The sequence below is a fragment of the Chroicocephalus ridibundus genome, chromosome 3 (genome assembly GCF_963924245.1).
Source record: "Chroicocephalus ridibundus chromosome 3, bChrRid1.1, whole genome shotgun sequence".
Classification (NCBI taxonomy): Eukaryota; Metazoa; Chordata; class Aves; order Charadriiformes; family Laridae; genus Chroicocephalus; species Chroicocephalus ridibundus.
In genome coordinates, this window is record NC_086286.1 from 96,310,696 (window position 1) to 96,331,861 (window position 21,166).

At 43.7% G+C, this 21,166-nt stretch overlaps 1 protein-coding gene across 1 annotated transcript; it reads left to right on the forward strand.

Moving 5' to 3' along the window:
* The first annotated feature begins 1,335 nt into the window (after positions 1 to 1,335).
* Positions 1,336 to 20,947, forward strand: B3GAT2 (beta-1,3-glucuronyltransferase 2). Its single transcript, XM_063330235.1, has 4 exons — positions 1,336 to 2,260; positions 13,446 to 13,590; positions 20,582 to 20,730; positions 20,810 to 20,947. The coding sequence occupies exons 1-4, from the start codon at positions 1,715 to 1,717 to the stop codon at positions 20,894 to 20,896; spliced, it is 927 nt and encodes a 308-aa protein (XP_063186305.1). The 5' UTR covers positions 1,336 to 1,714; the 3' UTR covers positions 20,897 to 20,947.
* Positions 20,948 to 21,166: the final 219 nt, after the last annotated feature.

Consider the following 21,166-nt stretch of genomic DNA (forward strand, 5'->3'; position numbering starts at 1 on the left):
AAGCTCACTGCATTCCTCCATATTATTTCATTAATCACGTAACAACCCTTCCACTCCTTCACTAAACTTGCTAACTCTAATTAGCTCTCTGCTACACAGATGTTTCCTCATTTAGATGTTCAGTGCCTGGTCATGTGTCACCCTCACTTTCATATGAATTTCAGCTTATATATTACATCATTTAGACGTCCTTTCTGTGTGTGAGCCCTCTGGGTTAATATGTCCTTTTGAATAACAAATTGATTCCAGATAGATATGAATGATAGATATACATGGTGCCCCCATTATCTGCATTTGCTGTACACATGCAAATGCGAAGGATGCATATGAAACAGAAATGAAAGCAGTAGTTTAAACCAAGGAGGCTGTGTGAAGACATGACAGATTTCTCTAACCCGGGCTATTCCCACTGATAAGTCAATGTATCAGTGATGAATCACTCTGTTTCTGATTTAAAATAGTCCACAAGTCGGTGAGACCATCATTTGATCTATACAAGGGTAAAAACATTTTAATCACAGAATTTCGGAGAATTCAGTAATTTGTAAATACTAATGCCATGCCTCTGTGTTTTTATGCAACATGAAGTTTTAAAAGCACAATTCAAGCTGTGTTTAGTTATGACAGCAGGGAGTGTTGAAAAATGCATCTGAAACTTCCCTGGTAGGAAAAGATTCATAAGAGGTTTTTAGATCGTGCGTTTCCTGTGTGCTGCGGCACCTGATGAATGCCTTTTTCTCAAAATAAAGACAGGTGGATTATTATGAAATTCTCATATACGAATGCTTTTTAAAAAGGAGCTCTCAAGTCCGTCTGATCTATAGGGAAGCAGCACGGTGGAAAAAGGGGGAAAAGGCAGTTCAGGTAGCGCAGTCACACCAGGCAGGGGCCGGGAGGGTGGCACCGGCTGACGGGCACCGAGGGAAAACGCGGGGAACGGCACTACACGGCCGCCTTATTTACAACTTGGCACTTCTGCGGAGCTCAAAAAAACCAAACAACAAAAATGAAGCGAGCGGGTGCCCGCCGGTACGAGCGGTAAGTACTCCGGGAGGCACCCCCTCCGCGGCGGAGCACGGGGGTCTCCCCGGCCCGTCGGGAGGGCGTCCCGGCCGTCGGCCGAAGTTGCCGCCGGCCGCAGTGCCAACCGCGGAGGGAAAGAGCCCCCCGGTGCCGCCGCCAGCCCGGCCCCGGCGCCGCCCCCGGAGGGCACCGAGCGCGGAGCTCCGCCGGCCGCCACCGCCCCCTCCCCGCCGCGCCCGGGGGCGGCAGCCGGAGCGGGGCGGGGCGGGAGCCCCCCCGCCGCCCGCGGGGACCCTCCCTCCCGCCTCTCCCCGCCCCCGCGCACCGCCAGAGCCGCCCGGGGAAGCGGAGGAGAAGGAGCGTCTCCCCCGAGCCCCGGCCGCGACGGCGCGGCGCCCCTGGCGATGCTGAGGGAGAAGGAAGAGGAGGAGGAGGAAGGGCGGCCGCTCGCCGAATAGAGGCGCGGCGGGAGTGGGGCCAGGCACCTGCTCTGCCCCGCCGGGCTGCGGCAGAGCTCCGCGGGGCGACCCGCCGCGACCCGACCCGCCGGCGGCCCCCCGCGCCCGCAGTCGGGAGCGCCGCCCTCCCCGTCCGCCCGGCGGAGGAGCGCGAAGGGGGCAGCCCCGCCGCCATGCGCTGAGCGCCCCCGTCCATGGGGCGGCGCTGAGGGGCGGCGCGGCGGGAGGGCAGGATGAAGTCTCTGCTCTTCAGCCGCTTCCTCCTGCTGCTGCCCTGGGTCCTCATCGTCATCATCGTGCTGGACATCGACAGCAGCCGGCCGCCGCTGCCCGCCTTGGCCCCCCGCGGCGGGGGCGGTAGCGGGGGGGCCCGGCCGGCAGCGGGGCGGGCTCCCCCCCCGCGGCGGCCGGAGGCGGCGCTGCCCACCATCTATGCCATCACGCCCACCTACAGCCGCCCGGTGCAGAAGGCCGAGCTCACCCGCCTGGCCAACACCTTCCGGCAGGTGGCGCGGCTCCACTGGATCCTGGTGGAGGACGCGGCGGCGCGCAGCGAGCTGGTGAGCCGCTTCGTGGCGGGAGCCGGCCTGCCCTGCACCCACCTCCACGTCCCCACGCCCCGCCGCTACAAGCGGCCGGGGCTGCCCCGCGCCACCGAGCAGCGCAACGCCGGCCTGGCATGGCTGCGGCAGCGGCACCAGCACCTGCCCCCGCCCCAGCCCGGGGTGCTCTTCTTCGCCGACGACGACAACACCTACAGTCTGGAACTCTTCCAGGAGGTGCGTGCGGGGCGGGGGGTGCGCGCCGCGGCCCTCCCCTCAGGTGCCCGCCATGTCCCGCCTCTCCTCACCTCAGGCACCTGCTGTTTCCCGCTTCTCCTCGCCTCCCCTCAGGCGCCCGCCATGTCCCGTCTCACCTCAGGCCGCCGCTTCGCTTCCCCTCAGGCGCTCGCCCTTTCCCGCCTCTCCTCGCCTCCCCTCAGGCGCCCACCATGTCCCGCTTCTTCGCTTCGCCTCCCCTCAGCCACCTGCCGTTTCCCGCCTCTCCTCGTCTCCCCTCAGGTGTCCGCTTCGCCTCCTCTCAGGCGCCGGCCATGTCCCGCTTCTCCTCGCCTCCCTTCAGGCGTCCGCTTCGCACCTCCTCAGGCGCCCGCCATGTCCAGCCACTCCTCGCCTTCCCTCAACTCCCCGCCACTGCCCGTCCCGCCCCGCAGCGCCGGGGGGGGCCGTGTTCCATCCCCGCTCGGCATCACCCCCGGTGCCCCTCACCCAAAACCCAGGCACGGATGAGACAAGTCCCGTCGCCCCGTCCCTCACCCGGGCTTCCCGGCGCTGCGGGTGTGTGACCACCCAGCTCTTCGCTTTAAGTTTCTTGTCCCTCCCTTCCATGTTCCTCACCCCCCTCCCGCCCCCCCAACTTTTTCCTGCTGTTTTATGGTTTTCCTGCCTAGCGAGGCACGTTTAGGGAAATTTAAGGGATCCTATGTTTGTGTTAAAACTGGGATGAAAAGCTCGTCGTCTTTGATACTATTTTTTTTTCAGGCTGCGTTCCTCTCCCTGTAGGGCAAACTCACATCAGGAGTCGCCATCCTTTGCAGCTCTTTCTTGGTGAGAACAAATTAATCCAGAGCCGGCTCCTTCACGTGGAGTTGCCCAGTTTTTTTTGAAGCTCTTAAAAGCAGCAGATCGTTTGTGTAATGACCAAACACCCTGTTTCTGGATCCTCTTTTGTGGAGGGACCTGGTTTTGTCTTCATTACATCCCCTTGGTGATGCGCTTTGCTCCTTTTCGGGGGAGAGGTTATCCTGCTTTCTTTCTGGATTCCCCCTAGCAGGAAGAAGGGGTGTTTAGTAGGTGGACATAAAACAGCAGAATACATCTTCAGTGACAGCTGGAAAAGTAACCTTGGCAGGAAAAGGAGGGAGGGAAACGGAAAACTAGGTTGGCAGCAGATAGGGAACGTACAGGACTTCAGACAAATTGCGGTACGTGATTTTTGCTGGTGGGCAGTATTTAGTGGTGTGCTCCCCTGTTCTGCAGTTTGGAAGCACTGTGCTTCCCTGAATGCTTTACAGTCGGTAGGTTAAAATGAACACGGTACACAGAAATGTGAAGCACGTGAAATTCCCTGAAGCAAGTTATTTTAGAAATGCTTGTGTTCGTTTGTGCTCAGGTTGGTAATGCCTCCCTTTCCCTTTCCAGTGTGTGGGCAGGTGCAGGGTCCCCATTCCGAAGGGATGCCTTACTTCCTTTGCCCATTTAGCATTCAGCACTGGAGCTGCTAATTTGAAGACCTTTGCCTGGAGGCTAAACCTTTGTTGTAATTGATTTTTCCTTAAAATCTCCTGGCTGCGCTTAGCGCATTATAATGCAGAGTAATTCCACCTACCGATCTTTGATGTGATGGGAGTGTCCACTTCTGTTCGGGGATGTAAAACTAATTTGATTCAATCTTAGGGAGCCTGTGAATTGGTACAGGCTTCACCACAATGAGTAATGTGGGACAAAAGATATTTGGAGATGAATCTCTACTTTTTTTTTTTTTTCTTAATACAAATGTTAAGGACAAGCTAAAGGAACAGTATTGGCAGACTGATCACTTGAGTGACCCACAGCTACTGAAGGGGGGTTGTCAGGCTTATTCTTTTATAATTTCCTGTATTACTGTTCTAATTGCTGTAAACAGTGAAAAAAAAAAAGGTACAAATTACCTCTCTAATTAGGTGGGAAATGCAGGAAAGCAGGGAGATAAATCTGTCTGAAGGGTTAACTTTGAAAACTGCAAGCACAACAGGCAATCTGTGTTTTCTTTTGCTAACAAGAATGATCACATTGGGCGTGCATCTCCGCAGTCCTAAGGCTTCTCTTTGACCGGGGTTCAGCTGCTGGGGAAGGGGCGTTTATCCTGAGCCCTGTGTTTGCTGGCAAACACATAGGCATGAATGAGTCTTCCTGTGAAATGTGGTGGTTGGAAAGCTCTGTTACAGGAGTGGAGAAGGAGCTTTTGTTCCAGTTACCGCTGCAAGTTCCCATGACTGTTTTCTGGGGTCCCTAACGAGCTGTATGTAAGGTCTCTGGGACGCTGCTGGTAGTAACACGGGGAATGCCTTGTCGACCTGACAAAGTTAATGGAAGTCCCTTGGCAGGCTTTACTAAAGGGATCTGCCTTTAAGACAAGTGGGAGGTTGCATTTGGAGAGAGCAAAGTGTTTTCAGTTGAGGCACTGCTTTAGGGTTTTGTTTTTTTTTTTTTTTTTCTTAAAACAAACCCTTCTCTATCTTTGTGGATTCTGGCTTGACAGCTCTGTAGTAAATTCCGATTTCTCCTTCAGGAATTGATTGATTTATGAGGGTAAACTGTGCTTGTCTTCTCCAAGCATGAAGAGAACAGCTTCAGAACGTGTTGTGTGCAGATGAAATCTGGTAATAATTTCTGCCATGAAAGTGGCAGTAACGATACCTGCGCGGGAGGTTTTTTTCAGTTTGTTACCCTGCCAGGAACAATTCTACAGACCTGCAGTCACATAATCCCAAAGGAGGTCAAATAAACTGTAGGAAGGTGGTATAAATGCAGAGGGACGAGACAGGATCTCTGAATTTTGGTCCTACCACCATTCTGTGTTGGTTGGGTGACCTTCAGCATGTCACTGATGCGGGCATGGGGACATGTGGGTCCCAAACTGCCAGCAGCAATGTCTGCTAGCATCTGTCCCCAAGCAGTTCTGTACGTTTGCTGGCTTATGAAATAGGTCTGCCTTCTTTGTAATGGCTTTCTTCTGATTCCAAGTTTGTTACAGTAACAGCAGCAAGGGCTTTGGGGGGTGGGAACCAGTGCTAGTTAGGACCAGAAAAGCAACATGAGAAAAGCGTTAGGGATGCATTTTGCTCAGAGGTTGAAAAAGCATTACGGAGCAGACAGCGTGCCAGGAAACTGCAGGTCAGTGAAGGATTGTGTTTAAGGCAGCTCCTTTGCTGTGGGTTTCCCTAGTGCCCTTAGAGAAGATGTAGCCTTTTTAACAAAGCAAAAACCACAAAGGCTTTACTGTGAGTGAAGGTGTATAAGCCATAAGGGCATGATCAAAAAGGAGCATGCTTTGACATGAGATGCCATGGGATACTTCTGAGAGCTTTTGATGAGGAAATTCAAATCTCTGTCCGAAGTACTTCTGTCTGGTACTTACAGGAATGAGTACCTCATATTTGATATGGAGTGAGCTGGGCCCAATAGACCGGGGCAAAATGCATTTCATGGAAATCAGGGAAAAAACCCTCCAGCTTACAGTAGTGTTTTGCTGGAAAATGTCACCATCTGTAGTAAAACTGGAACCCTCTGGTGCTGTTTATAATTGCTCTTTTCCGAAGACATATGGTGGCATGTGTGTGAGCTTAGTTTCTGACCGGCAAAACTATGTCCTCAAAGTTAAACTGGGCAGGGTCTGAGCAGGTTTCATTGTTGTTCCTAGAATAAGGTGGAGAGCCTGGTTTGTCTTCCTGCTGCTACAGTGTATGCAGCATTGACTCATCTGAGCATTTTGTTAGGAAAGGCTCACCTTCCCTGGAAAGGCTTCAGGGAAAGGACCAATTGGTTCAGTGATTGTAAAATTCTTTAGAATACTAACTGGGGCTGCAGCAATGATGAAGAAATATTTTCAGGAGTGGACATGTGGCGTTTAAGTTATTCCCAGCTCTTTCTGCTTGAGAGTATAATGGTGGTCAAGTGAAAAATAGTGCTTTCACATTAATGCGGGCGGTTCTGGCATATCCTATTTTGTGACTTATTATTTTAGGATGCAGACCTCGAAAATAACTTATATTTTTTCTGCTCAGATATGATCTGTTCACCTGGAGGTGTCCATCTGCATCTCTCCATCAAAAACAACAGTCCTTTTTCTGAAAACGTCTCTTATCAGTTGAACGTCACCTTGCATTCATAAAAAAGCCACTGAGAGGCCTGAAATCCCAACTATTGTATTTGATAAGCTTTACAGATGTTTCTGTATGAATCATCATAACTTCTATTTTTTACTGTAGGCTGTTCTTTTTGGAGTGACTCTGTTATAGTTTCTGTTGCATTTGTGCTTCATCTTATTCTTGAATGCAAGTTATTGTAATATTGTGACTGATGCTTAGCAACTGTCAATTTTACATTTTTAGACTTCCAGAAAGAAAACCTAAGATAAAGCTGGCATTCCACCTTCATAGAGAGATTTTAAAAACAAGATTAGCCTCAGCACTAGAAACCAAAGATAGCCATCGCTAAGTTCCACTTACCTTAACTCTTCACATCCTTCACGTGTTTCTGCATCTCAGTCATTTTCTCTACCCTATCCATATTTTGAGTAGTTGGCCAAAGGCCACTGCTGCTTTGGTCCCTGTAAGGATCTGTATGCAATTTGGAGGAAGTTGTGTTGGAGGTCCACTCTGCTGTTGATTGTGCTGTTGATTCAGACTCCCCTGAAACCTTCGAGGTGAGGAGTGAGCTGCTTAAGGAGTACGAAGAACAGGAATAAAGTCTTTATCATGTATGAGAAAGTGAGCTTGCTGCATTCAGAAATGCGTTGATTTTTAGAGATTTCTGTCTAGGTTATATCTGTTACCTTTGCTTATATTTTGCTCAGACACCTAAACTGAGGTGTATGTGAAATTAAAATGCTTGTATCTAAAACTATGATCTCCCTCGCTGCCACCCCTAGCCCTTTGGTCATTGGCGTCTAAAAGTTTGTAGCAAGATTTGCTAGGTGCCTAGAGCATGCAATGTATGGCATACACAACGATCTTGTCTGAGTGTGTAGAGGATCTGCAGACTGGGACTCCTTAGAGGAACCCACTCTATAAGGTGTGATCTGAACACAGCCTTGCAGCATGGAGTTCAAAGTAAATCACAGCATTAATTGTCATTTCTAAGGGGGGGGAAAAAAAAACACACCCAAACTTTTATTTAATAGCTTAGCGGTTAGCCCTGTTGCCCCCTCTGAGTTGGGGACAAGAATTCAGTTTGCTGTAGCTGTTGCCTGCAGAAGACTGCCTTGGCTATCGAAGGTTAGGGCTGTCCAACTCTAGTAATTTTCAGATTGGCACTGTAGAGCAGAGGGCAAGTCGTGTGAGCAATGCAGACTGAAAGCATTTTCTTATGCCCCTGCCCTTCACTTTCCCAAAAGGTATGTAACGAAGGTAGCAGGTATTCTAAGGGCTCTTAGCAGTTTGTAACCCAAAAAAAAAAAAAATCTTTGTTGTTAAAAATAGACCAGAAATATGTGCAGGCATTGCATGTCGCAAAGGCTTCAGTTTTGCCATGATCATCTTTGTGAAATATTTTGAGAGCAACTAAAAAAAGACATTACAGAAGAGGTAAATATTTACGACTTATTCCAGCTTTGACTAGGGAAGGGTTAGTGCTCCTTGGATAACTTTTATATAACCGCCCTAACCTTTATACACTGTATTAAGCTAACTCTGTATATTTTTTAAATGGATATATTTATGCAAAAGATGTAAAAGTAGTATAAGTGAATCTGTTTATCTTTGAAAACATGGAGATCTGTTGTATCTCTTGGAGCTGGCTGGAAAAATCAAATTTTGCTATAGTCTTAAAAATAATACTAAGTAGTCTACACAGAATTAAATATTAGCTGGCTGTCATTAGTTATTTTCTTCATCATAAAAAAGATCTAAATATAAGTTAGCAGTGCATTAAATACCTTTCTAGTATATAAATGATTTAAGAATACATGACAGATTTTAAATGCGCACTGACATTCCCCTTGCACATAGACATGTAACACCTATGCTAAAGAGCTTGGATTAGAAAAGACTGGTAGAGAAACAATGAAATAGCTTAAAAGTGAGAGCAAACAGTGACAAAAAAAAAAAGGTATTTGAAACAGATTTATCCCCGTGAGGGACTCTGGGTTACAAAGTACCAAGCACTGACTGTTTCTGCACTTCAACAGAAGTCTTTTTACCTGTGAAACTGATACTTTTACTAAGAAATTAAGCACGCATGATCAGCAGTTCTTCAGAGGTACAGTGAACACAACCTAGTAGAATAACAGAAAGTAGGATGAGAAAAAGAATTAGTAAGTACAAGGGCCAAAAGGAAACATAAATATAAAATGTTTTGGAAGACTTCCCAACCCAGAGAAATTGGCTCCCAACTGCTTTAGTTAAATTTAGTACAGTTTTCTCCTGTAGGGAAGCAATATTGACATTTGTGCCCAAGGATGCTGGTGTAATTTAGAAGCATTAATCATTGTATCCCATATGTAAAATGTTGTTTGAGAGAAGGGGGAATTAATCTATCCTCCCTCTGCAGTATAGATTGGGTGCAGATCAGCAGAGGAGGTTTATGGCAGATGTTTGGAAAAAAGCTTTCTAATAGTAAGGATGATGAAGTGCTAAATCAGATCACCTGTGGGGGGTTGTAGAGCAGGCTAGATCAATGATTGACAATTTTTATTTTTATATTTTCTTATATATTGTGGACCCTTTTCACAAGTTTTCCCATGGAGACATACCCTTTACCATCAAGTTTACTGACAACGAACTTGCTTTTTGAAGTTACTGTCCCCTGAGCGTCACAGTGCCTGAACCACAAAACCCACTGGCACGGATTTTCTATGACTTCTTTGAAGTAATGATTAGTAGGGGCAGGAGCTCCATTTAATGCCTCAGTAAATGGGCATAGCATCATTGCAGCTGGGCTGTCCCTCTGACTTCTAGTGCAATCATGTAAGTTTTGGTGAAGCAGAATTTGGCTTTAAGTGACCTGTGAGTAATTCAGGATGCCTGTCTGAGAATTGATAGGGAACTTGGCTGTGCTTGTGCTTTAACCCGTAACATTTTCTCCTGTGGAAGACTGGTAGTGACGGAGCTCTAGATCCCATCTTTGGTAATAATAAATTGGAATTTTGCAGAGGAATCAGCTTGAATCTTGCTGGGATGGGAGGGGGGCAAATCTTGACAATAATCTGTAGCCTGGCCAGTCCGGATCACAAATTACACCGGGGTTGAAGTGAGAGAGAACAGTGGGAGAAGAAAAGCTCACCATGTGTGGCAGCCAGGTTTGCGTTTGCTGAGAGCTTTGAATCCCAAACAGAAATGCATCAACAACTTGCTGCAAAAACACTAGGATGGCTGTTCCAGCCTGGAAACCTTTTCACTGTAGGAAGTATGGCCATGCTTCCTTCTGTCTGTCATTTGCTTTCATTCCCCTTGGGCTTTTATATTTTGCTACTGGCTTGGTATCTTCCCTATCCATCAGTCCGGCGCATCCCATTAAGCAGCTTTTCTTGATTAACTAATGAGATGCTATTTTTGGCAATGCTTTTATCACTATCTCTCTTATTGCTTGGCTACATTTTCTGCATTTTCACTTGTTAATCTTTAGTGGATCCTCTATTGCTATTGTATTTACTGTTATATGCCCATCATCTCACTGGGATTTCTTTGGGCAGTTGTTACTCCTCTCTCCTGTCATTTCCTTGACCACTCCTTCCCAATTGTGTTCCCCCAATTTGTTTGGGTTCATTCTGCTATCTCACAGAGTCCTTTTCACATCTTCCCCCATGCAGTATATCACTCTACAATGCCCAAGACCCCCTTTCAAATAATCAGAAAGCAAATAGAGGACAAAAGCATTTCCAGAGGGAGATTCATCCTACCTTCAGATAGCTGTCTAAGCCAGGCAGGATGAACCACACCAGTAGGTTCCTATCTCTGTTCATGAACTACAGAAATCTAACTAGGACAGACCAGATACCTAACTTACAGAGAGTTAAGCATAAGTAAGATGAATACCATTCATGTAAGCTACTAGGACTTAAATTGCTGAGTATTAAGATAGCATGTGCTACCGCACATTAAAATGACAGGTAGAAGAGTAATTTAGGAAGCTGTTTGTAAGTTATAGGATTTTGGCAGCTGTTTAACCCACACCACTAAAGCTATTTAGAATTAACACGGTTTTGAATCACCTTTTTCTGTCCCAATGATTAGCAGCATCAAATTCCAGATGCAAGCTGGCCTTTTAATCCAAATAATAGCTTTCCCCATTGTACATAAATACAGCTTTAACACGTCAGTATGTTAAATGCAGTAATGCTACTCTCAGAACATTAAAAGAAATATTCCTACTTTCATCTGCCTAGCATATCCTGAGTCTGTAAGGTATTTCAGAATTAGCATAAATACCGGTCTAGATGTGCTCTTTCAGTTTGTACTTAAAGGGATTACTGTATTTTTGACACCTGCTTATTTAATTCTCCCAAAATGTAACCCATGAGAATAAAGAAAGTAACCCAAGGACAAAATAAAGAGCTCTTTAAAGGGTTACTTACTTCCTTCTGATGTGTGGTGGCTTTACTGACTTAACTCATAGACACTGAGATGGACTGAAGACTGTAATAATTAAAACTTCTTGGGTCATTGCATGCTGGTTTCATGAGGTCAGCGAGATACTTCTCAATGACAAGATTTTCCTACACACCGTGTAAGGTAAGCTATTAATGTAAATCCGTCTGGTTCTGCTAGCATAAATGCTGTGGCTGCTGTTGACGCAATCCGGGAGCCTGGTGTGATCTGTCTCATTTTGCAGTACAGCTGCCCAAATGCTCCCTGTGAGGAAAAGGCAGGGCATGGGCTTACTTTTCGACATCTTCCCCCAGTTAGCTACTCTGTTGTAGTTAGAGCGTGCCTGCCCTTGTCTTACGGCATTTTATGCTTACCGTGGGTACAGGCAGCTGGTCCAGGGTAACTAAAATGCTGTAAATCAGTACACTAATAATTTGTTCAGGTACCCATACCCTCCAGAAGGTATTAATGGCAACACAAAAAGTTAGTGGGTATCTGTGTTTGTCCTGCGGTTAATACTGGTGTAGCACCTTTGGGTAAATGCGGCTTGATCGTGCCCTTGGAAACATGTTGTAAACTTGCCTGTGTAGTCAAGCCCAACAGGATGATGTCCTGTGTCTGATGTGTTTGGATGTTAATATAAATACACTGTTAAAAAAATTTGCGAAATGGATATATCACTAATACCAGAGCTAAAAGGTCTTCATGAGGAGGTTTGGCTGATTTCCATATCCAAATAGTTAATTGCTAACTCTGCATTTCCTAAACGGAGGAGTGGGAGAGATTGGAAAAATTATCTTAATCAGGGAGAACAGTTCCAGGCAAACATGTTTAACAATAACCTGTAGAGAGATTCATGGCAGTCTCTCACTGGAAATTAGTCAATGGTTTGGATAGAATCCTTATCACGAGAATTCCCTTTATTGCCTATTGCATACATACTCTGTTCTTAACCCATATGGACTGCTGATACTGAGTGAGATGGTCTGATACTGAGTGAGATGGTCTGACTTGCTGTAACAATTATTAGGGTGAAAGTGCGAAAATTTTGCTAAATGAATTTAAAGATACACAAAGAATTGGAAGGCGAGAACGTGTGTGCCTCTCTTCTGGGTGTATATACATATTTTGGATTTTAAAATATCTGTTTTATGCCTTCCCTATGTGAAAGTTCTCCTAAGAATCTGCTAATGTTTCTAGCTTCGAAATCTGAACCAGAGTGATGTGATGTCTTTGGTTTTTTTTCTGGTGCATCTCCTGGGAGTCTAGATGATATGCATGATAAATCTTTCACCTTGGCAGAAAGAGAGGGAAGCGTTTAATATTTAACCAAGGTTGTCTTTTACTTCAACATCTATCGATAGAGGACTGCACTTACAAATATGTAAAACTGTGTTTGTTTTTGCTAAAAGGAGCGCTTGGAAGGAGAAAGGGATAACCTTTCCCTAAGGAATAGGCCTCAACTGCACTAGAATAAAAGAGATTGTTTTAAAAATTGGTCAGATTAAGCCCATGTTACACTGAAATAGTTTAATACTTGCTTAAATAGGACCATGTTTAAGCACAGCAGTTAAAACAGTGGCTTTTGAATCAGTGTGGTTAAATGTGCAAGTCGCTGTGTCCATGCACTCGTCTTCTCAAGTTCTTCTGCCAGGCTGTCAGTGATTTTCCCATGGGGAGCAGTGCATCAGGTTCGTGTCACGTTATCTCCTGTTTACTGAAGAAAATGGTCCACTAACCAGTGAACTGAATTCACTGAATCCCAGTCATGCACGCTTTTTGATAAAGAAAGAGTAATTTTTTAGTATCTATAGATTCCTCTAGGCTAGATGAGGATCACATTTCCAGAATTTCATTACATTTACACCATTGGGAAAAACTCCAGTTACTGACAGCAAACTGTCAGAAGCATCCTGCTCGACCTGCTTTCTGTCCTTCTCAGAAACTTAGAGGTTTTTTTGGGAGAAAATGTAGAAGTTAAAAAGGCTTAGCCCAAACTTATTTTCTGTGAACTTTTAATAGATCTGATCTGCACCTGTTGTACAAATCTGGTATGTTGCAGGTAGGGGGAAGAGTTGTGGGTCACAATTTTCTGTACCCAGTGTATTTGTTACCAGTCTCAAACTAACTGTAATTGTCTTAATGTAATGTATATTTATTAATCATTGTTATAATATTCTCTCTCGCCGGGCTTGTACAATATGTAAGCAGTCTGTAGAAATAAGCCTACTGCAAGATTGCTACAGTCTTGTAGGTAAAAAAGACCTAGTACACCTTTGAAAACCCAAACAAACAAACAAGAATACAAATACTGTTTTTTCATGGGTTTTAAAATTTCTGTTATCAAAAATAATATGAATAGGATATTTTTGGTAGAACCGAAGTGCCTACAGGCTAGAGAGCTGGTGAGTTCACAGAAAACGAGTGGGCACATGCAGCTTTCAAACGCTTACTCTGCTGGGCTGAAATCTGTAAGCTAGAATTGCTTTTAAATACATAGTTTCCATGATTAATGTGTAGGCTTTCCACCAAAATTTACAAAAAAAAAAACAACCAAACAAAAAAAAACGTGTACCAGGAAAATGTACATGCAGTCATGCTGTGCCTGCCTCTTGCAGATGCGCACAACCCGCAAAGTATCGGTATGGCCCGTGGGACTGGTAGGAGGACGACGGTATGAGCGCCCGGTGGTGGAAAACGGCAAAGTTGTTGGCTGGTACACTGGCTGGAGAGCTGACAGGCCCTTTGCTATCGACATGGCAGGTAAGTACCATGTTTCATGATACGTGAATGTTTCCCATAATAACTATTCTTACATTCTTTATGAGTGGGACAGAAACAGATGTCTCGGTATAAAGCAGCTTTTGAAACTTCCGAAGTGCATCCGCTGTACGCAGCCCTTCAGCACTAAACATCCGGGAAGTCTTAGCTTGCACATCTCATCTAATTAAGTTGCTTCTTGGTGATATCTGAACTTACTTTCATTTGTTTTTAATTTCATGTGGCAGCCTGGCTTTTATGTTGTATAAATTGTTTGACTGAAACAAGTTAATTGTAAATGAGTTAATCCAGTTAATTTTTGCAAGGAGCCCCTGCCTTTTATTGTGTCATCAGTCTACACCAGGAAGTGTAAACACAGGCCCTTCTTACACCTCATGTTGTAATATGCTACTTTATCATGAAATTATTCATTTTTTTTATTGATTATTTGGAATGACAGTGATAACTGTAGATGGCTATAGTTTGAAACACTGGGCTTAGGGGAAAAATCACTGACAGCTGTAGCCTAGTAGATGAAGGCAGAAAAGCTTCAAAATGGATCTAATCAATCTTCTGCTGCGAAGTTAGCACACCGCATAGCTCTGTCTTGTTGTCAGTCCATGCTTAGACAATCTCTTGTATATATTCACAACTGCCACATGAATCACCACTATGTAGAAGTCTGACTTCTGATGTAGCAGCAGCTGATTTCACAGCAAAGGATACGATATTTGTACTTGAGCATATTCTGTATTCAGGAAGGAGAGGAAAAGTAGGAATACAAGGGCAAGAATAGGGTAGAAATAGCCAGCCGTTTTCATTTTTTTCCTGATACCCTTATGTTTTGGGAGAGGGAAAAGGACAGTGCTTTGTCACATCAACAGAATAGTTTTATATGGATTGAAATGTTTGATGAAAAATATGTACAGCTTTTACAGTACAATTGGTTAAAAAAGGGAAAGGAGAACAAATAGTTGTTAATACCTCAAAGACAGAACCATCAATAGGTGAATTCTTCTGCACTGTAGAAGCATTTCAAGTTAATAGTATCACCTGGAATGAAAATATTTTGAGTGTCTAGGTAGGGGCATTCCTCAGGGAAGACCTAGATATGTCAATCCCTAAACCCATGCAGCCTGTTGAGGACTGTGCATTTTAAGGGTCTCTGCCAGTGGACTTCTAGATACATATTGATACTATGCTAGAGAAGTGCTTACTTATCACAGAATCACAGAATGGTAGGGTTGGAAGGGACCTCTGGAGATCATCTAGTCCAACCTCCCTGCCAGAGCAGGGTCACCTAGAGCAGGTAATTTATGGGTAGTTTAATGGGCATTATAAAGATGATAGCATGGTTCATAATTCATTAGCAGCAGGCAAAAAGCCATTACACAACATCAGCCAAGGGAGTCTAACCCAGAAACAAAGAGATGCATGGCGAGTTCTTAAGGTGTTGTTTACACTTTGCAGTTGCTGGCTGAAACACTGGCATGAGGAAAAACCAGCTCCATGACGAACATTATCTGCATGTCCTCTTACCGAAGTCACAGAAGGGAGGGTTACAGAGGCAAAAAGTACAAGGGTTGAGATTATAGGAAGTTATTGCAGATCTACAAACAAGGAGTTACTACTCTGTGAGAAAAATTTTATTAGTCTTCAAAAAAATAACTGATTAAATTACATTTTTAATTTCAGCAAGGAGGGAAATGGATGCTGGGTAGGCTGCTAAAAAATTATGTTAAGTTTGCATCTTAAAATACGGAATATGGTGGAAGGGCAGAAACAGAACAGAACCTGTAAATCCAGAACTGCATCTGGACAGGCGTTTGAACAGGTGGAATCTACAGGATGCATGTTAACACTCCGGTTTCCACCCTTGTCAGTCCCTGACCCCCCCAGTATACCCTTGGGGACTTGCTAACAAACCTAAGTCCATGCTGTAGTACATCACTGCCATTCCTCCTCCTGCTGGCACCAAGTATATAGGCAACTCAGGTTATACCATATACTGCACATACGGAAGATCAAGGATCTCTTTTGAAAATATTACCATGAAAAAAAGAAAGGTGCATATATTAAACTGCTCGGTTATCTACAGCTGTTTATTAGTGTATTCCCAAAGCACTGGTAAGGGGTCTCTCTTTAGTTTAGAGAACTATCTTTTCATAGTGATTTTCACAATAATTTGATCATGAGGCTAGGTGTGAAAATAACGACTGCTTAAAAGGTTTGGGGCCACTGATGCAACTTCTGGCTGTAAAGAGGAAGTGCATCCTTGCTTTTAAGCACACAAACTTCTTATTCTGGACTTCAAGATACAGGGCCAAATTCAAGTCTACTGCAAGTGAGACAGGTCCTGCTGATTTCATTAGGATCAGCTCAAAGACCCTAGGTAGCCAACTTCCCTAGATTCTTCTTTGAAATGTGCTTACACACGGCAGTCACATTAGACCAGTTCGGTAAACATGGCTTATTTCTTTTGAGGAGTTTGTGGTTGACACTGCTATTCTCCAATGCTAAATTGCTTTCAGAAAGCAGAGTAGCTGTTTCCTGTGTTGCTTCTTGTCTGGCAACCAGCAGATCACATGAATTAGTTCTGGTGTCTAATTTTAAAATTTCCGCCTCAGTTTTAACTGTAGGTGGGTTCTAGAGTTTGACACAGACTTCGTTACCCTTGGGAAGAAAAGCAAGAGAGAATTGGGTGTTGTAAGCAAAAGGTGACATTGACTCTGAGGCACTGTGGTTTTGTTATAGACCTGAGTTAAAGCGTTCTATATTAAATTATGCTGTTAGTGATTTACTTTTGGCTGGTTCCCAGTGTTGGAGGTTTTGACCACCCATGAGAACAAGTTAGATTGTGATTCTCCTACTGTCAGGATTGTTCAAGGAAAACGGATGCATGCTTTATGTGAGCATCCCAGGAGCTGCTTCCTTCAGTCACAGAGATTAATCTATGCTGGTGAATCACTGAGCAAGCAGATTTTGGAGTTGTGGTCCAGACCTTATCCACTGTGCCTTAAGTCTCTCTGCTAGGGCCTGAGCAAACTTTTTTTTTCCTAATTTTGCCATAGTATGAGGTCTTTAGTACATCTCATCTTTCTTATGCTAGTCTATTAATCATAAAATCATAGAAGAGCCCAGGTTGGAAGTGACCTTGAAAAATCATCTGATCCAACCTTTAGAAAAGGTTGAAAGAAAAAAAAGTCTTAAATTTTCAAAATGCTTAATGAAACAGTATTTCCATATTTGATTTAGAATCTTCCAAGCTTTATTTTGAAAGCATTGGAAAACACTGAAGTTATTAAAAATAGGGGGAAAAAATTTTAATTATGCAATTGCAATCATACTATAGTTAGTATGAAAATATAATGTGGAGAAAACTCAGTTGAAATAGTTCTGAATGGCACTGCATAATAAGGTGTATTTATTCTCCATCTGAAAGAGCCACTGCTGGATGTCAGAAGTATAAAAGATTTTAAGTGGGTGGCTGTGGCAGACACCAAACTCAAAAAACCCCAAACCACCCCACCATCAAAGGGTAACAACTATTTTAAATGTTGTTGAGTTTAAAATGGAGATCCTCTTTCATGGTAAATTAACTGTCAGCAGATGCCTTTGTTCTGAACTACAAAAATCCTGGTTGAGCACCTCTGCCCTATTGCAACCCAAACAGTATGTCACAGGGAGAAGATACTTGTAAGAAGCCGACCCCAAACCACTGCACGTTCAACAAACCAAAGGCAGCACCTTGAACTGTGTGGAAACCAGTATATATGTTTCAACATCAGCACTGAGCATTAGCATTTATACACTCCTGAAACGAAAAACGCTCTCAGTTTCTAGCTTATCTTCAGCTACTACCCTATCCAGAACATTCAGGAAGCAAAGGCATTAATCACGGCAACAAAATCTTTAAAGACCGTCTCGGTCTAACTGGATGAAGAAAGATGGTTCTGCCTTTTAACAGAAGCTATTGATCTAACGCAAGTCAAGGTGTGAATTAACAGAAACAGCTTCTGTAGAAAGAAGCAGAGATGTAATCTTTGCCATGTCTCCCAGGTATCTTGTCCTCCAACAAATGAATTCTTATCTAGGTGGCTCTTCAGCCAATTACATGTAATTTACAGCCTTGCATTAAACATAAAAAAACCAAAAACACCTCTTCACACTCTGGCTATGAAATCGTCCTGTGTCATTTCATGTGATCTTAAGCCCAATACGACCTTGTAGGAATAATGATCAAGTAAAAGAATTGTATGCGTGTAGCACTGTTCCGTTACGCTATGCTGGAGACAGTAATCCCAGATTAATCCCTCTTTAGGGATAGAATTCAAAATAACAGTGTCTTTTCATCTATTACCACAGGATCATTATCTACTGAGAGAAATAACTAGTGCCAGTCTGGTCAAAACCAGAGCCATCTCCTCTCTTTTTGATGCCAAAATGATCTGTCTGAGATAAAAAGTCAACTGAACGCTGTCATAAGAAAATGGTTTTCCCTCAAGTCCATCGGAAGTCTATCTACGTAAATAAAAAATGTCATCATACATGTGAAATGAAAGCAGTTATAAAGCAGAGCTGAAGAACTAGAGAGCCAGGAGATAGGTCTCCTACAATTATTTTCTCTCTTTAAGTTGCTGCTTTATTGGATTCTTTTAAGAAACAAAGACTGCACGACCACTGAGCAAAGAAACAAACCTCAGGCCAGTCAGCACACAGTAGTCTTGTGTCATTGCCACATACAACACTCAGTTTAATAATCTGACTTTTATTTGATGCCTGAAAACATGGGGGTTTTTTGATAACACCCTAAAATCGTGGTTTGCAATAGCATGGCAGGAAGGGGGGGAGGGGAGGGCACGGCCCATCTGAAGATCTGAAATCCATCCTCAGAACTCAAGACAATTTTCTCAACAGAGGAGCAAGCTTTGCAGCACAAGAACCTAGGAAAAAATAATGTATGGATAAGTATGGGCTGGGGGCGCAGGGACCCAAGCTGAGACACACACAGATAAGCAGCAGAAAAGCTGTGTGTCTCTTCTGCTTAGAATGGATTCCTTCTCCACTCTAAAAACTAGGACACTACACTAATTTTGGTGTTTACTTCATTTTCTCCTTTATGGATAACCAGCTTGCATCTTAAAAAAAAATTAAATCTTTTTAAAAAGAAACAGCAGGTCACACAGCTGATGAGGGCTCAAACATTTTTTGAGGGGGGCCCAAAATATCAACCACGCTAAAGCCCAGTTACACCAAAAATTTGTATTGTTTATTCTAATTGAATGAAAAAAACACCTGAAACAGGCCAATTTGTTCATCAATGATAAGTCTATGGTCATCTTTCAAGGTGCAGAAAGCTGGCTGTATGCACCGCAGCGCTCTCCTGCTGAGGGAGCTTAAACTCTCAACCTTGGCTCCTCACAAATGAGTACAGTGGGATGGAGCCCACCCCGTGCTCCCTCACAGCCAGCCTACAGCCACAGAAAGCACTAAAGGCATCTCACGCCTCCTGGAAGTCTTTTATTCACCAGAGTACTCTGGAAAGTGTGGATAAGCCCTTTCCATCTAGCCTCCTATTCTTCTTTATCTTAGACAGGATATAATGTATAAGGTGACACGTTTTCTTCAACTGTGCCTGCCAGTGAATTAGGACCTCAGTTTACATCCAACCCACAGTCTTCACATGCACTGTCCAAATGTTTACTTAAAAAAAAATTAATAACATAAAAATCCCTTTCTGGTCTCTTCCTGTGCTTTGCTACAAGCAAGAGCATGATAGTTAAGATGATAACAGTGGTTTCAGTGTGCCTTCTTCGCCTGTGATGTAGTAATTACTTCCTTATATTTTCCTCTTTAAAAGGTTCCCATAAAAGGTACAGATAGTTTGAAGGAAAATACAGTAGCAAGATAATTCTAGTAAAAAAGGGGACAGTCTTATATTCTGTTAGATGAAGTTTTACTCTTTTAAAAATGAGAAAATTTTAATACTGGCTTTAGAATGAAATACTCTTGTGGTTTTCCAGAACAGATGTCAAAACTGTTACTACTGCTGTTATAAAGGGACAGCTGGAACCACTTTGAACTGACAAAAAAAGGATTTCTTTGGTAGGCTTGGCAATTAGACACAAGGAGTTACAAGTGTATCAGTCGAGTTTTAAGTCACTCTTAAAGCAGCATACAGGTGACAACCTTGCTGAATGAAAACTGGTAAGTTCTAGAGATAACGGCAAAGTGGAGGTGCACGAGAGCTGCTTCAGAGAGGGCGAGTTTGTTCAAACTAGTGATTTCTCAGTTTGTAACCTCCCTTTGAGCGACCTGACGTACGTTACTGGAAGGGAGCATTGCAGGGGGAGGCACGTGTGCTGACGGAGCCCTTTCAGGCAGGCTGTGCAATGCACAGATCACTACAGACTGTCCCGCAGGCCACCGCTGATGAAAATCATTCACAAGTCCACATTAACAACACGGTGTGCAAAGCAAAACATTAATAGGGCTTGTCTTTCACCAACAGTCATGTTAAAACTCTCTAAAGGCTAAAAATCTCTGAAGACCACAGCTGTTCTAACTAACATATTTTAACCTTTTTTTCTGACTCTCACCTTTAAACCTAGAAGTGTTTGTACAGTATAAATTTCAATACATTTTATTTTACTTAAAATTTAGTTTTAATTCTTAATTAGAAGTAGAAAGGAAGAATAGTGCGAGATCTTAGCAATACCTGACATTTCAGGCAAAAAAGCGTATGTTCCCTACATGACAGGAAATTGATTAAACACGTTGAAAATATGGTGCAATTAAAAAAAATCTGATTGCACCTTTGGGGCAAAACAAAACAAAGTAGGATGTATAAACCTACCAAATTTTGTCTATCCATATAATCAAATTTACATATTTTTAAAAAGAACATGGGAGATTTCTTGGCTTAAGTGTAACTTGCACAAATACGTTAAGCCTAAAGGTTTTTCTTAACATTTCCCCCCTGCCTCTCTCCAAGGATTTGCTGTGAGTCTTCAAGTGATTCTGTCGCACCCGAAAGCCGTATTCAAGCGTCGTGGTTCTCAACCAGGAATGCAAGAATCCGATTTTCTGAAACAGATAACAACAGTGGAGGAACTGGAACCAAAAGCAAACAACTGCACAAAGGTACCGATTTCCACACTTACTAGAAAGCTTTTGTATCATCTCTGCAGCTGACTGTACTAATGTAAATGTTGTTTTATAGGTTCTTGTATGGCACACACGAACAGAAAAAGTAAATCTAGCTAACGAGCCAAAATACCATCTGGACACAGTCAGTATTGAGGTATGACCTGGAGAGAGAGTTACACGGGAAGTACAGGACAGTGGACGCGTCAGAACGGTCTGCTTCGGCGTGAGACCTTTTAATGGTCATCTGATGGATTTCTGTGGAAGCAAAAGGAAGCTGTCAGATACTCTAATAAGCAAATCAAGTGGGTGTGCTTCGTTCTAACTTGTTTGCATGCATTTCTGAACTCTCGTCTTAATAAACTGACACTTACCTTTGTTTTAAGGCTGTTCCCACATAGTAAAAACAATCAAGAGAAACATGGCTGCAATG